General features: G+C 41.9%; 1 protein-coding gene across 2 annotated transcripts in view; it reads left to right on the forward strand.

Moving 5' to 3' along the window:
- The window catches only part of LOC145417381 (putative oxidoreductase YjmC), a 295,734-nt gene that overhangs the window by 245,946 nt on the left and 36,132 nt on the right, over nucleotides 1-13,656 (forward strand). For both annotated transcript variants that reach the window (XM_080286058.1, XM_080286059.1), the window contains exon 8: nucleotides 10,301-10,455. In XM_080286058.1, the coding sequence (XP_080142184.1) occupies nucleotides 10,301-10,455 (155 nt within the window). The remainder of the gene's footprint in view (nucleotides 1-10,300; nucleotides 10,456-13,656) is intronic.

Below are 13,656 nucleotides of genomic sequence, written 5' to 3' on the forward strand. Positions count from 1 at the left end.
TAGTTTAGTTTGGGCACTTTGGGTTGGGTTAGGTTGGATTGAATTCAGTTGTATGAAATGAGATGTTCAGCATTAGAAGGGGATTTGTGTCAAAGATTCAGTTAGAAGAAATATGCACCAAGCTTTCAACAACAATACTCTTGTTGTTATTGAAGCTAGGACTGGTGAGCCGCTGGCATCGAATGACGTTTAGCCGATAAATGGCAGCCGGCGTCGTCTGAGCACGGCCTATAAAAAAACGGCGAAATTTTTGGGAAGCGAACAAACATTATGAACGTCTTCAGACTGACCTACCCTAGACTCCTATACACCCCACATGTCAGTACACCGAGCACTTCCATGATGAGTGGACTTCCGAGTTCCGCCTCTCTCCTGGCCTCTATCCCCACCCAGCCTGTAGGCTGCTCACCAGCCCCGAGATCAAGTTGGAGCTGTTTCCACGTGGGGGGCAGAGCAATGAGGACTGAATTAGGTCTGACCTGGAGGTGGGGAGTATTGTAGGGAGTAGTGAGGAGAGTAGTGATGAGTGGTATCACTCTCCCACTACCGAGGAGGACGACAGCAACATCTCCTTGGAGAATGATGAGAAGCCACCATCACCAACGAAGAGGAGACGGATGGTAGTGAAGCGGCTCTTCAGCGAGGGGGAGGAAGGGAAGCCTGGAGTGCAGGTGCACTCAGCCCGCATCGCCTTGCCACATCATGCCATCACATTCACAACCTCTTGCTCCACCTCACCACATCCTACCACTTCACGATCCACTTCACCACCCCCCACCACCGCCTGTGCTACTCCTCCACCCACCACCATCTCCAGGGCCACCTCGCCACCCACCACTTCTGTATCTTATGAAGTAAGATATAGAAGTGAAAGATAGTCGTTCTGTGTAAAGTAGATTATGTTTTGTAAGTGACTTTGGTACAAAGAGTGTGTTCCCCAGACAGTGACTTATCTCTATTGACTTTTGACCTGCTAAGGGAGGGCAGAGATGGGTAATAGTTTGCCTGCACTGACTCCTTTCATCGCATCATGCACTTGAGGTGAGTAATTATTCTGCTCTGTATTTATTTCTCAGATGCCAGCCCCCATCTATTTCCTTATATGCTTATTACATTCTTTTTGTCCTAGATAGAGTGGTAATCATTGCAGGTACTGTTTGTAATGTAAGTGAACAGGCATAGGGAATGGAAAATGCTGTCTTACAAGGCAACCGTGTGATATGCCTATTTTATTGTATTTTGACTGTGTGAAGTTGGCCCCAACAAACATCTAGCCCCTTCCACCTTACCCTGCCGGCCTTGCCAGTACCAGTGTATGTTCCTGTATTGTTATCCACGTATTTTTTTCCTGTTTATGACTCTGAACTATTCGCAATCGTTGCAGAATCACGTAGAAAGCAATATAATTGTGCGTAGGATGTACGTATGATATCGCACACAGTAACTGTGCGATACTCCGAGTTTATTGTATTCTGACCATGTAAAGTGTTGGGAAACATCCAGCTTTACCCTTTTTCCTTACCCAGGCAAAAAATATCATATTTCCCACACTCGTGACAGCCAGACAGCAACATATATTGCGAAAATAACAAAGTAAAATGATAGAGAAAGGTGAATGTGTTATTACGGGAAAAATACGTTTTTCCTCGTCTGTAAACGTGTTTATTTCTGCTTTGTCTCTCTGTTCGTAATAATTAGACTTATTCATAGTTTTGAAACTGCATTATGATTCTGTTAGCCATGCACATGGTGTGGGAGCGACAAACTGTGACTCCACTCCTCTGTTCCTAATTGGATCTGATCAGGTGCTAATCCACCTGACCCTCCACTTTCATCCCCCATGGGAGAGCCTAGCCTTGGGGGATTGGCAATTTTCTCATTTAGGACTGAAAATTCAACCCTTCGCTCCCTTCTCCAAGCATGGGCACAACTATAATGTAAAAAATAACTCGACACTACCGTAAACATATTGTATATAAAAAAGATGAAAAATTATTCATAATAATTATTTTTTGAGCCAGTCCTAACATATTATGTACTGAAATCATTCGATATCATCATATCTAATATATGCACAACATTTCAGCACCGTTCACAGTGTTTGGGAGGGATTAAAAAAAAAATGATAACAACACGTGTGATGTTGCAGCGCAGCAGCACCTCGCAGCGACAGATATCGGTTGCCGATACTTCTGCAACTTTTGTGCTCCATTGCAAGCCACAGAATGGGTCTAGGAAGTTGGCATTTGCACTATTAGGTGCATCTGAACTTCCTCTTCAGTATGGAAAGAAAAAAAAAAATCAGTTTTCGAAACTTCAGAAAATGCCCCCAGTGTCGGCCAGGGGCGCACATAAAATTCCAGACCCACGGCCATGGTGGGGTTAAGGACTGTACTTTCCAGTTGTAAAAGTTTCATGAAAAGTTGCCTTGTAAAGTTTCAGGATATAATGATAAAGATCATAGTTTTCACCTGACCGGTTTGATTGCTGTGTTCTTCTCTATATTATGTTCATTTTTTGTTCCAGTTGCCATAAATCACCTCCCTGTACTGTGTACAGACTTGACCAAATGCACAACCCATCCCCCTCCCCCCTCCCCCCCAAAAGAAGAAACCTCCCAAAATTGTTAATAAAGCCACTATGGTTCAGTCACATGTTAGGATAACATGTCAGTGTAGTTCATTATGAAACTTACCTGTATAATAATGGACTGTTATGTCTGTATCAGAGTATATTCAGCCACTTCCCAAATTGTGTGGATGATACAGTACTGTTATGTGTCTGTATCAGGGTTTATTCAGCCACTTCCCAAATTGTGTGGATGATTTTGATGAAACTTTGCAGTAGCACTCCTTGGGGCCCTAGATTCTGTATAAATTTTTGGTGGTTTCAAAGTTCAAAAAAATATTTTGTACAAAATATAGATACCTCTCAATAGTTTGTTTTCAGTAATGAAGCCAAGTCCATTTTCTTCTAGCCTTACCACAGAGCCTTCTACTGTAGGTTATTCATACATATTTAGTTTATTTCAGTGTTCAAAAAAATAACAAAGGGTGACTGACTAAATGAGCATAGGCCATATGCAAATTGTTGGCAATAAATTAAAAAAACAAAACAAAATCAGAATATAGCAAGTGTACAACACACTGGCAACTTGGTTTTAGCAGGAAAAATAATTCACTAAATGAGTATTGTGAGTTATGGCTAGGCAAAGAATAGGTTCTTATGATTTGGTGATCACATTGATTTAGGATGTATTGGCATTATAAAAAATCAGTAAACCTTACCATTGATGCTGAATGGATTAAAGAACCAGGGGGAAAAAAAAAAAGAAAAAAAAGAAAAGAGGTAGGAAAACAAAGCTAGGCACCGAAGATGAGGGAAGCATTGAACGAAGGGAATGTAGAGGCAAAGAGATGAGAAAGTGACAAGGAAGGAGGCTTCTGAGTTCCTGTCATTCATCATAACTAAGATATATCATGTACAGAATGAATTAGGGCAGTGTTTCATTTAATGTGAAATTCTCAGATGAATGATGGTGTACAATTGGCCACATGGTTTTATTAGTAAACAAAGTTAAATGTAATGTCATTTATCTAATAAAGCATATTGTCCTCTTGATCCATTCAGTTTGTCACAGTTGCCAGATGCCTGTGAATGTGTAGCAGACATTATTTGTAAAATGGTAAACAGATGTGTCTAAGAAGGTAACTTTCTGCGGTCTGAGAAACATGTCTTGCTCCGATCCCTGCTTATGATGCCTGGTCTCAATATTGAGAGCATGTTAAACAATCATCCTGTCTCCAACTTGTCATTCATGTCCACAATTCCTGAGCAGGATATAGTAGACCAACTTATACCATTATTGGAATGAAACAGAGTTGTTTCCCCCTTTCAGTTGGCATTTAGGAAATACCATACAGTTGAAACGGCCCAAATGAAGATTAATGACAGCTTGCTTCTGAACAACTGCAGTGGGATGTCCTCTTTCTTGGTTCTGTTGGATTTGTTTGCAGTTTTGGACATAGTAGATCATGAACTGCTGTTAAATTACTTGTATTTTTATTTTGTCTGTGATGCCTTTTTACACCATAAGTTGTATATATAATGGCATATCTGAGAGAGTAGTTGTGAATAATACTTACCAGTTCTTGTGCTCATTTCTGCTTCTGTTTAGGGTTCCTTGAGGATCTGTTTTAGTTCCAGTTATATTCACAGTTAATATGAGTAGCATATCATCTCTGCTGGATGCATATTATGTGTCCTGTCATTTTTGTGTGTTGACTCTCATCTTTATATTAAGGTGACAGATATGAATGCTGAAAAAAAAAAAAATTGATTTCATGATGAGTGATATCAAAATCTGGATGACGAAGACATAAGCTGAATGATGGTAAAACTGAAATCATTATTTGAAGAAACAGGAGGGGTGGTGAAGCTGATAATGTCTTGACTCTTAAGATTGGTAAGTCACTATAAAGACCATAGTAATGAAATTGTCAGAGGTTTTAACCCCTAAAGTACTATGACTGATGATCGTCAGTTTGTGAGTTTGCCACGTGGAGTTCAATGACTGACAGTCGTCAGTTTGCAAGTTTGCCACATAGAGTCCAATGACTGATGATTATAGAAGGTCTGTCAAAAACTGCCGAGCACTAAGCCAGCCCTTTTTATGACGTAAGTGGCTCCTGCCCAGTCAGAACTAGGGGGATGAGGTGGTGAGAAGGAAGATACCACCCCCTCACCAGGTCTGTGGGGGTTAGCCCTCCTCCAGTCACTTCTCCACCTCCCTCTGGCTGATTTGATACAGCCTGCTCTGTCATCTTCCACCCAAACTACTCACCAATACCACATCTATATCATATGAGGGGTGTCTCATGCCCACTAACCCCCCTTCACCCCCTCCGAGCTCCCTTCTTCCTCCGTCTCCTTGCACTCCCTGTTTGTATCGAATGACTTGGCAATTTCACCGCTATGATCGCTTTGTGTCTGTGTTTCCTCCCTCCTGTAATACCCCCCACACCACCTCCCCTGCATTGAGAGTGTGTCTCATCCCCTTCATCCCCACCAGAGATCCCCCACCCCACCACCACCTTCCTCCCTCCCTATCCATTGTCTCGAATATGATGCAGTAGTTTCCCTGCAATGATTGACGTGTCTCTCTACTAACTTTTTTTTTTTTTTTTATGCTGACTCCTGCACCTAGCTTCATCAATAGAAACATATTTTACATTGATTTTATTGATTTTGGTAAGGTTCTGTATCGAAAATTAGGTTTTTGTCGAATTTTGAGTTTAGTAAATTTTTTTTTTTTTTTTTTTTTTTTTTTTTTTTTTAACTCATGCCAGCCCCTACACCTAGTTTCCTCAATAGAAACATATATATATATATATATATATATATATATATATGAATTGATTTCATTGATTTTAGTAAGGTTCCCTAGCAAAAATTAGGTTTCTGCCAATTTTTTCATTTTTTTTTTTTTTTTTTTTTTTCATTTTTTTTTTTTTTCCTACATGTCAACAAGTGTGTTGGTGGAGGGTTAGTGCCCCTCCCTGTAAAACAAATAACTCAGAGTCAAATGGCCACCTCTTACTGGATTATGGCGTCTGGCAATAGATAGATAGATAGATTTTCATTTTCTTTCTTACTGCCAGGGGGGACTTGTATAATCTTTGATGGGCGGTTTTGCGGTAAGCATTAGGCCTAGGGGACTGAAATTGGCATTTTCAGGTGTATAAATTCAAGCTCTTCATGTCTGTAAGAAAATATTTTACCTTGGTAAAGTTGAAAAATCGACCCCGAATTGCAGGTGGGTGGAACATAACTTCAGAAAAATGCAGTCTATTGGGGTTAATCAGCACTTACAAAATTTGTACTCTGTGAGGCAGCTGCCACATTGACATTTGCTTCTTAACTCCAGTCCGTGTTATGGTTTTGTCTTGTCAATCAGTGCGACTTGTTATGAACTGGCCTCCCAAATAAGCAGTTAAAGAATGTGTTGAGGAGCATGGCTTATCTTTGGCCTCCTCTCAAGAACTCGGACAACCTCAAATCCAGCTGAGTTGCACTGATTGCTAGTAAAGGCTGGAATTGACTTTAGCCCCTAGATGCCAGGCTGTTTATGCCCTGGTCGTCCTTTCAGTATGGGCAGTTTGCCAAAAATTTCCTGTTTTCAAACCTTAATATCATGGAAATTTTAGCAGTTAGGGAAACAAATTAATAACCATAGTACTCATCAACTTTTATTCTTGCAAATGAAACTATCCCCAGGTCTGTAGGTGGTTGCATCAATGAGTAAGGATGTGAAGAAAATAAGTAGCTTTCAGTGATTGAGGCGGGATGTCTGCGTGTGTGTGTGCACGGGCCCAACATTGGCTTCGCTCTCAACATGATATCTTCTTCACAGCTACATAAACTAGATACAGTGGCATCCAAGACATGTCCTATGGCACTATCACTGAGCCCTTTCCTAGTGTTTTTGGGCAGAGGCTTGGCAGGGGTGGATGAGGCAAAGGGTCTGCATGTTGTGAGAACAGAGTTGGACAAGGAGGAACCTGAAGACATTGTTCTGCACCCGGCAAAGTCACGGGACAGACTGAAGCACGCTTGCATTCACTGGCAGGAGCCTGTCCCTACCCTTTGGTGACAAAATCAAACATGAGCCAGTTCAAACAATGGCAGGAAGGAAATTCCAGCATATGCCATCACTTGGCAGCCTCTGTCCACCTAAATTGTGACTGCATGTCACGTTCCCCAGTGATTGGGGATTAAAGAGTGTTATGTTACTTTCAAGATTCTTGAGTTTGCCAAACTAAAGTATCTTGCCAAACTGTGAAAACATCACATGGCACACCCGGGTGTGATGTTAAGAAGTGAAGATAATTACTTGCTCCTCCATGAGCCTGCAGCTGTTCATTAGTCGTCTTTTTTTTTTTTTTTTTTTTTTATCAGCCTTTCTCCTGTACAGCCCCTAAGTCATGTAATAAGTTACCATTATTTATGAGGCAGTTGATTTCTCCTATATCGCCCCTAAGTTACACCCACCACAAATTGACTTAGGACCTACACACACAATTGCTATGGGAGAGTTGTCTGTCTTTCCTTTATATTTCCACCTCTACCAAATGAATTTTTGGGCAAGAAGTAACTGGCAACTCCTCTGGTGTTGGCAGGAGGTGGTGAAACACTCAGCACGTCAGTGCTTGCCCAGAAGCGAGAGTGGGAGTATATGTTCCTGTCACTCCAAGCTTGCACCTCCCTCTTTTTTCGTATGCATTACTATTTGCCCTGTTATTTTCTTGGGATCGAGTTGTCATGTCCGGAAAGTGCTGCTCAGGGGATAAGATGGTCCGTATCATTGCATGGATTCAGGATAATGTCCCTATCAACACGATTTGTGCACGTATTGGATGTGCAAAGTCAACCATCATGAAGATTCTTGCTGCAGCACGCAGCCTGCCACCTGATGTCCTACCAGAGCATAAGCATGGCAGTGGAAAGAAGAGGACGACTTCCAGAGGTACAGATATGCTTCTGTAGAGGGAAGTAATCAAGAATCCTCAACTGACAGCAGCTGAATTGAAGAGAATGCATCCCCAGCTGTTACAAGACGTCTCAATTCAACTATCGAACACCGCTTGCAGAAGGAGCTGGGTTGCCAGGCTGCACCGCAGCCAAGAAACTGCTTCTTACTGACCGCATGAAGAAGCTGCGTATTCAGTTTGCCAAGAAGTATGCATGCTGGACATCGAATGAATGGAGAAAAGTTATGTTTTCTGATGAAAGCACATTTCAAGTGTTCCAGGTGCATTCTGCCAAGGTTCATCGCCCTGCCTCCTGTAGTCGATATGACCCTGCTTACGCGGTGCCGACTGTCAAGCACCCACAATTAGTAGTGGTATGGGGGTGTTTCTCAGGTGAAATGGGAAGGAGAGGCCTCTACTTTCTTCCTAAGAACTTGATGATGAATGGTGGCCAGTACATTGAAGTTCTGAAAGATCATTTGTTAAGCTTTTTTGCTATTCAAGGGTGCAACTTTTTTATGCACAATTAGCTCCTTGCCACAAGTGAAGAAAGGTGACAAAATGGCTTCAGGATACTCGGATTGAGGTCCTCGACTGGCCTGGCAACAGTCCAGATCTAAATCCGATAGAAAACTGCTGGGCAAAGATGAAGAAAATCATGGCAGAGAAGAAGACACCCAATCTGGACAACCTCAAGACTGAACTGACAGATATTTGATGCAAAGAAATGTCCTTAGATTACTTTAGAGATCTAGGAGATTCCATGCTAAAATGCATCCAACTGGTCCTGAAAAACAAGGGAAACATGATTTCTTATTAATGAATGGCATTTCATGAAGAAACATTGCGATATACTATGATTTCTGTGTTTTTTAATACCTTGTGAGGGAGGTCCTAAGTCAGTTTGCAGTATCTGTAAATACCGTAATAAATTGTCATTATTCATCAGGCCATTGACTTACTCTCCTATACAGTCAAGTCGCCTGTGGCGCGTGCTTCTATGCCACAGTTTTCTATGACACGGCAAGGTGCCAGGCCCCCCAGAATGAACCACGCGCATGAACTATATCTATGGTGCAGATGCGGCAAGGTTTGAAATGCGCGGGCTAATTCCCCTGGCGGCTGGAGAGCGAACCTCAGCCCTCGCCCGCCATTCAAACCCCTCTTGTTGTGTAGCCAGATTGCTTGTTATCTGATCACCCTTCTGTTTTTTGTGCCTATTGTTACGTGTAATGCATGCATTGACTGATATCTTGATTGTGTGCATGTGTAAAGTGGGGAAAAAATGGGGAAAAGTGGGGTGAAAAGGGGGACTTTGGGCGAATGTCCAGAACCAAATTCCATTTTTCCCATAGGTTTAGTTATTTGTATGGCATGGTTTTCTGTGCCGCGGGGATGGTCCAGAACCAATTAGCCGCGCCTTAGGTGACTTTTCTGTATATCCTATAGGTTTTATATAATAAATTATCATTCTTGAGTCTATTGACTTCTAGTCCTATATAGCCCTTACATTATATAATGAACTGTCATGATGCATTAGGCTGTTGACTTCTGCTGAGTCTTTTAAAGGGCAGCTCAAAACCTTTGCATTTTCAATAAAATGTGATTTGGGGATAGCTGTCGTGATGACTGATTGTTTGGTTTAATTGGTGCCCTTTTTAAATGAGTGATGTCGCAGTTCTTGAAATTGTAAAAGTGAAGTGTCCAGTCCTTGTGAATTCCTGAGGAAGAACTAGTGCATTTGAGGAACAAAAAGCCAGATGATGGTGATGATGATGATGATTATTATTGTTATTGTTGTTGTTATTATTATTATTATTATTATTATTATTATTATTGTTATTATTATTATTATTACAGTCTCACTATTTCCTAAGAATTTCCATAATGAATTTCCCTATAAAAGGAGAGCCTTGGGTGTAAGTGCATTGGCTAACACAGTGGCATAGGAGCTATGACGTAGTAATTGACATCAGTATCCATGTGCTCTTTGATAGCTTAACCAGACAGGCAGAGCCCTGTGATTGGCCACCACATCCCGCCGAGGAATGGGATGTTCCCATCTTGTAATGTGGAACCTGCAGCTGCACACCAACCTGCACCATATATATATGCAGAAATGTAATAATATTTTTATTTTGCCAAGACTTTTACATCTACATCCAGTCAAGTGAGGAGGGTCTGTCCATGTCCATTTTGTAAAGGAAGGACCAAAATAGTGATGTAATGCGAAAAATGGGTTTGGGAGAGGTGGGGGTGGTGTGATACTGCCTTCTGATGCTGAGCAACTTATTTTTGGGGGGTTAATTATCTTAGCATAGCTTGGTTTGGGTTGAGTCAGGTCAGGTTACATCAGATTGGGTTTATTGGAACAGGAGTTTATGTAGGTGAAGTGAGGTTTCTTAAGTCACTGTACAGTATCTGGCAAGTACTGTAATCAGGGATGATGAGATGATTGTGATGAGAATGGCAATGATTATTATAATCATGATGTCCTAGATACTTAGTGGAGCTACAAACATCCAGTTAGTCCTTGTTGTATGTTGCATGGTGATCCAGTGGTTAGAGTTCCCCAGTCAGAGTGACAACCTTCCATACATTCTATTTCTAAGAGGCTTTTTGATCATGTAATGTCATTGAGGGAAATAGGCTGGTCATCTGCCCTTAAATATACTAGACTGTGATAGCTCAGCTTTGGCCCCTGCACCTGAAGGAGGTAAAATAGAACTGGGTGTTTCCATGTGCCTTACTGTACTAATATGCCCAAACAGGTGGTCAGTACGGGCCCAACGTTAGGCGGTGGATGCAGACGGACCGTGAGGCTGACCTGGGCCAGTGTTTTGTGGCCATCAACCCAGAGTTCTTTGCACCGGGGTTTGAGGACCGCATGTCTGACCTCATGGACTTCTGTCGTGGCATGGACCCTGTGAGTATGACATTATTCATTTGACCTCATGATCGTGATTTATATTTTGTTTCTGCAAATTCCAGGTACTTTTATTTAAATTAGTTTTGTTTTTCCAAACTGTAGTACTGAGAAGCTTTATTAATCTATTTAGTACTGTACTGCAGAATTAGATAAAACTTTGATTGATCACATCAGTACTATTATACTTTCATAAGCTGTGAAGAAGTGTCTGGAAACAGTATTGCTGTAATTATATAGAACATATGTCACTGTATTTAAGGGATAAATCCCATAGTTTCCTCAGAAGTAGAGTGGTTGTTGTTGCTGTTAATGCCTTAGACACCTCAGAAGTACAGTAAGCTCCCACAGTGCGTGAATGGATGGGCGGTCCTGGTCCTCGCGCACTATGAAATCACGGACTGTGAATACATAATCTAATGGGAAAAATTAAATGTGGGTGGTACCCCCTCATACCTTGACATTTTTTTACCCTTAGAGACATAATAAGGGAAAAAATTTTCAGACATACTACAGATGCAGCTACAATAACAAAAATATGGTCAGTCACCTTAACAACAGTAGACAACAGGCCTGATGGACTTCAATAACAGGGGTTCCGAGGCGCGGCTCCGGCTGCACCATGCTTGTTTAACAGTTGCCAGTGTTCATCTCTTCTTGTTAGTCTGTTTCATTCCTCATCTTATTATGGATGTATTGGCAATGTAACAACTTGGTATTCGCGAAATAACAGTCATTCAAGTGAATTCAAACATTATTATAGAAACTGGGTATCTGTTCTAACTTACCGTTATTGGAGAAAACATTACTGTCGAAGTTGTTATTGACGAGATCTTATTGTAAACTCCTCTTGAGTACCTCCCCCACGAGCCTCTATGCCATTATTGGTGCATCATGCAGGGAGGGGGGTCGCGTAGTCCAGGAAAATAGCAGTTTTGGGCCATTCTTTGCCTCTGCCTCGTGTAAAGTGGGCTAAAGTCACGCAGTCAAGGATTTTTGGTTGTTATTTTTGGTCACTCGTGTATTATGCGATTCGCGCACTCTGAGCTCGTGCACTATGGGAGCTGTCTGTATAGTGTTTGTTGTTGCTGTTGTTTATGTTGCACTACCCTAGACTGTCTGGCTGAGCAGACCTATCAACCACAGGCAGACAGCTGCCATTTGTGGCCGACAGCACCTTATCAGGGTCAGAACAGGATTCCTGCACATGTTGAGGTGCAGGGAAAAAGGAGGAAGCATAGCCCCCAAGAGGATGAGTTGTGTATAGGAGATGTTCATGAGTAGTAATCTTAGCCTGGAGTTTGACGACATGGTAAATGTGGTCAAGGTCCCCACCTGGGATTGTTGTGTAAGGCCAGCTGCTAGGCCTTGACCTCCCATGTCATTTCCATATTAGTTCCTGCTGGGACAATGGTAACGACATACCTACTGCCTTTTTGTTGGGGTAACGGGTGTTACAGCTTGCTGAAGGGTGACCCGGGACTATACAAGGTAAGAGCATCCACCTTCCCTGAGCCAGCTATGTGCTCATACCGCATACCTGGGGAAGTACAGTGTTACAGCTCTAGTTTGAGGAAGCTGTGCAGTATTTTGCCATGGTTTAAAGCGTTAGGAATTTTCCATCTGTTAAATGCAGTTAGGGGCATAGGATAGTATCTCATGGCTGTAACTGTTTGCTGTTAACATAATATTCTATCTGAAAGGTGAATATAAATATAACCCTCTCCGGCACAGTCACGCGAATTGCGTTCCATGTAGTTTTGTAGGAAGAAGCACGATCACACAAATCGCGTGCCTAAGCACAAAAAAATTCGCCAAAAATTAAGTTTTCGGCCGATTTGCGTCAAATTTTGGTGCATTCAAGTGTGCGCGTGTTTGTCCCAAGGTGAAGCATTAGCAAAACTGTGACTGCTCTGATGAGACAGTGCGTAGTAGAAAAACCTCAGTATCTCATGAGCAGCTGGGCTGGAGGGATGCACAGCTGTCAGTCGTCCCTTTAAACCCACCATTTCCCCCCCCACCCCACCCGAGGCAGAAGCCATTATTGAAATATTGTGATTGTACAGTGTTTTTTACTATAATGTGAAGTGATTGTGTCTATGGAACATAGATATATTGTTTGTAAAGCATTGGGGTTCATTTTCAGCCGTTAGGCCTAGAGACAGGAGTGTGGTTTGTTATAACGGGGTTTCCCTTCTGCTTCACGCTGCCTATAAATGATGTGAGTATTTTACCTTTATAGTGAAGCCAGTACTTACATTTTGTGAAATATATAGTGCCTGGATTAGTGAAATACTGACCTACAATAGCAGGCATTATGTATGCCATAAAGTTATGCCATAGTTACTAAGGAAACAAGCAGTCATGTACTCCATAGAGTCAGGAAGGGAAGAATAGAGGAGGTTGGGATGGAATCATGTAATAGTATTTTATATTGTGTATGGTTTAGTGTGAAACATACGTATAAAGTAGTGAAACGAGTGTTCACCGAGAAATATTACATGTATTGACTGACTTAGCTCAAACCTACCGCAAGTATCAGAGACAACAAATACGCCACACAGTCACAGAATTCAGTGAAAAGGTATTATACCAGTCTCAGACAGTGCTATATTGCGTATGGTTTAGTGTGAAACATACATATAAAATAGTGCAGCGATTGTTCACCAAGAAATGTTGCATGCATTGACTGACTTAGCAAAAATATAGTGCAAGTATCAGAGAAAAGAAGTATGCCACAGCCACATATATATACGTATGTTGTGCAGTGATTGTTCGTGGAGAAATCAATTGTGTGCATCGCATGTGTTTTAGGCAAATGTATCGCAAGGAGAGAAGAAAATACGCCACAGCCACAGACACACACGCACACACACTCACCCACGCACACACACACACACACCCACACACACACATACACACATGCTCACACACTACATAACTACTCATCTTCCAGCAATCCATCAAGCTCCTGCCAGCATCTCAACACCCTTGGAGGAAGTGAGTTATCCGTATTTTGTTGATATGTATATTGAACTAAGTAATCCCTCCACTGTCCGACGTAATAGAGCCAAAGGCATGTCCGGAAAGTGGTCCTGTCTGGATAGTGGACACCAGCCTCCTGGACTTGTAATTATGGACCCTAACTCAGAAAAACACCTATACAACTCCCTCTGGACATTTATAGCACCTATTTAAGAC

The sequence above is a fragment of the Coenobita brevimanus genome, chromosome 110 (assembly GCF_032717465.1).
Source record: "Coenobita brevimanus isolate Jiangsu-jjx chromosome 110, ASM3271746v2, whole genome shotgun sequence".
Taxonomy (NCBI): domain Eukaryota; kingdom Metazoa; phylum Arthropoda; class Malacostraca; order Decapoda; family Coenobitidae; genus Coenobita; species Coenobita brevimanus.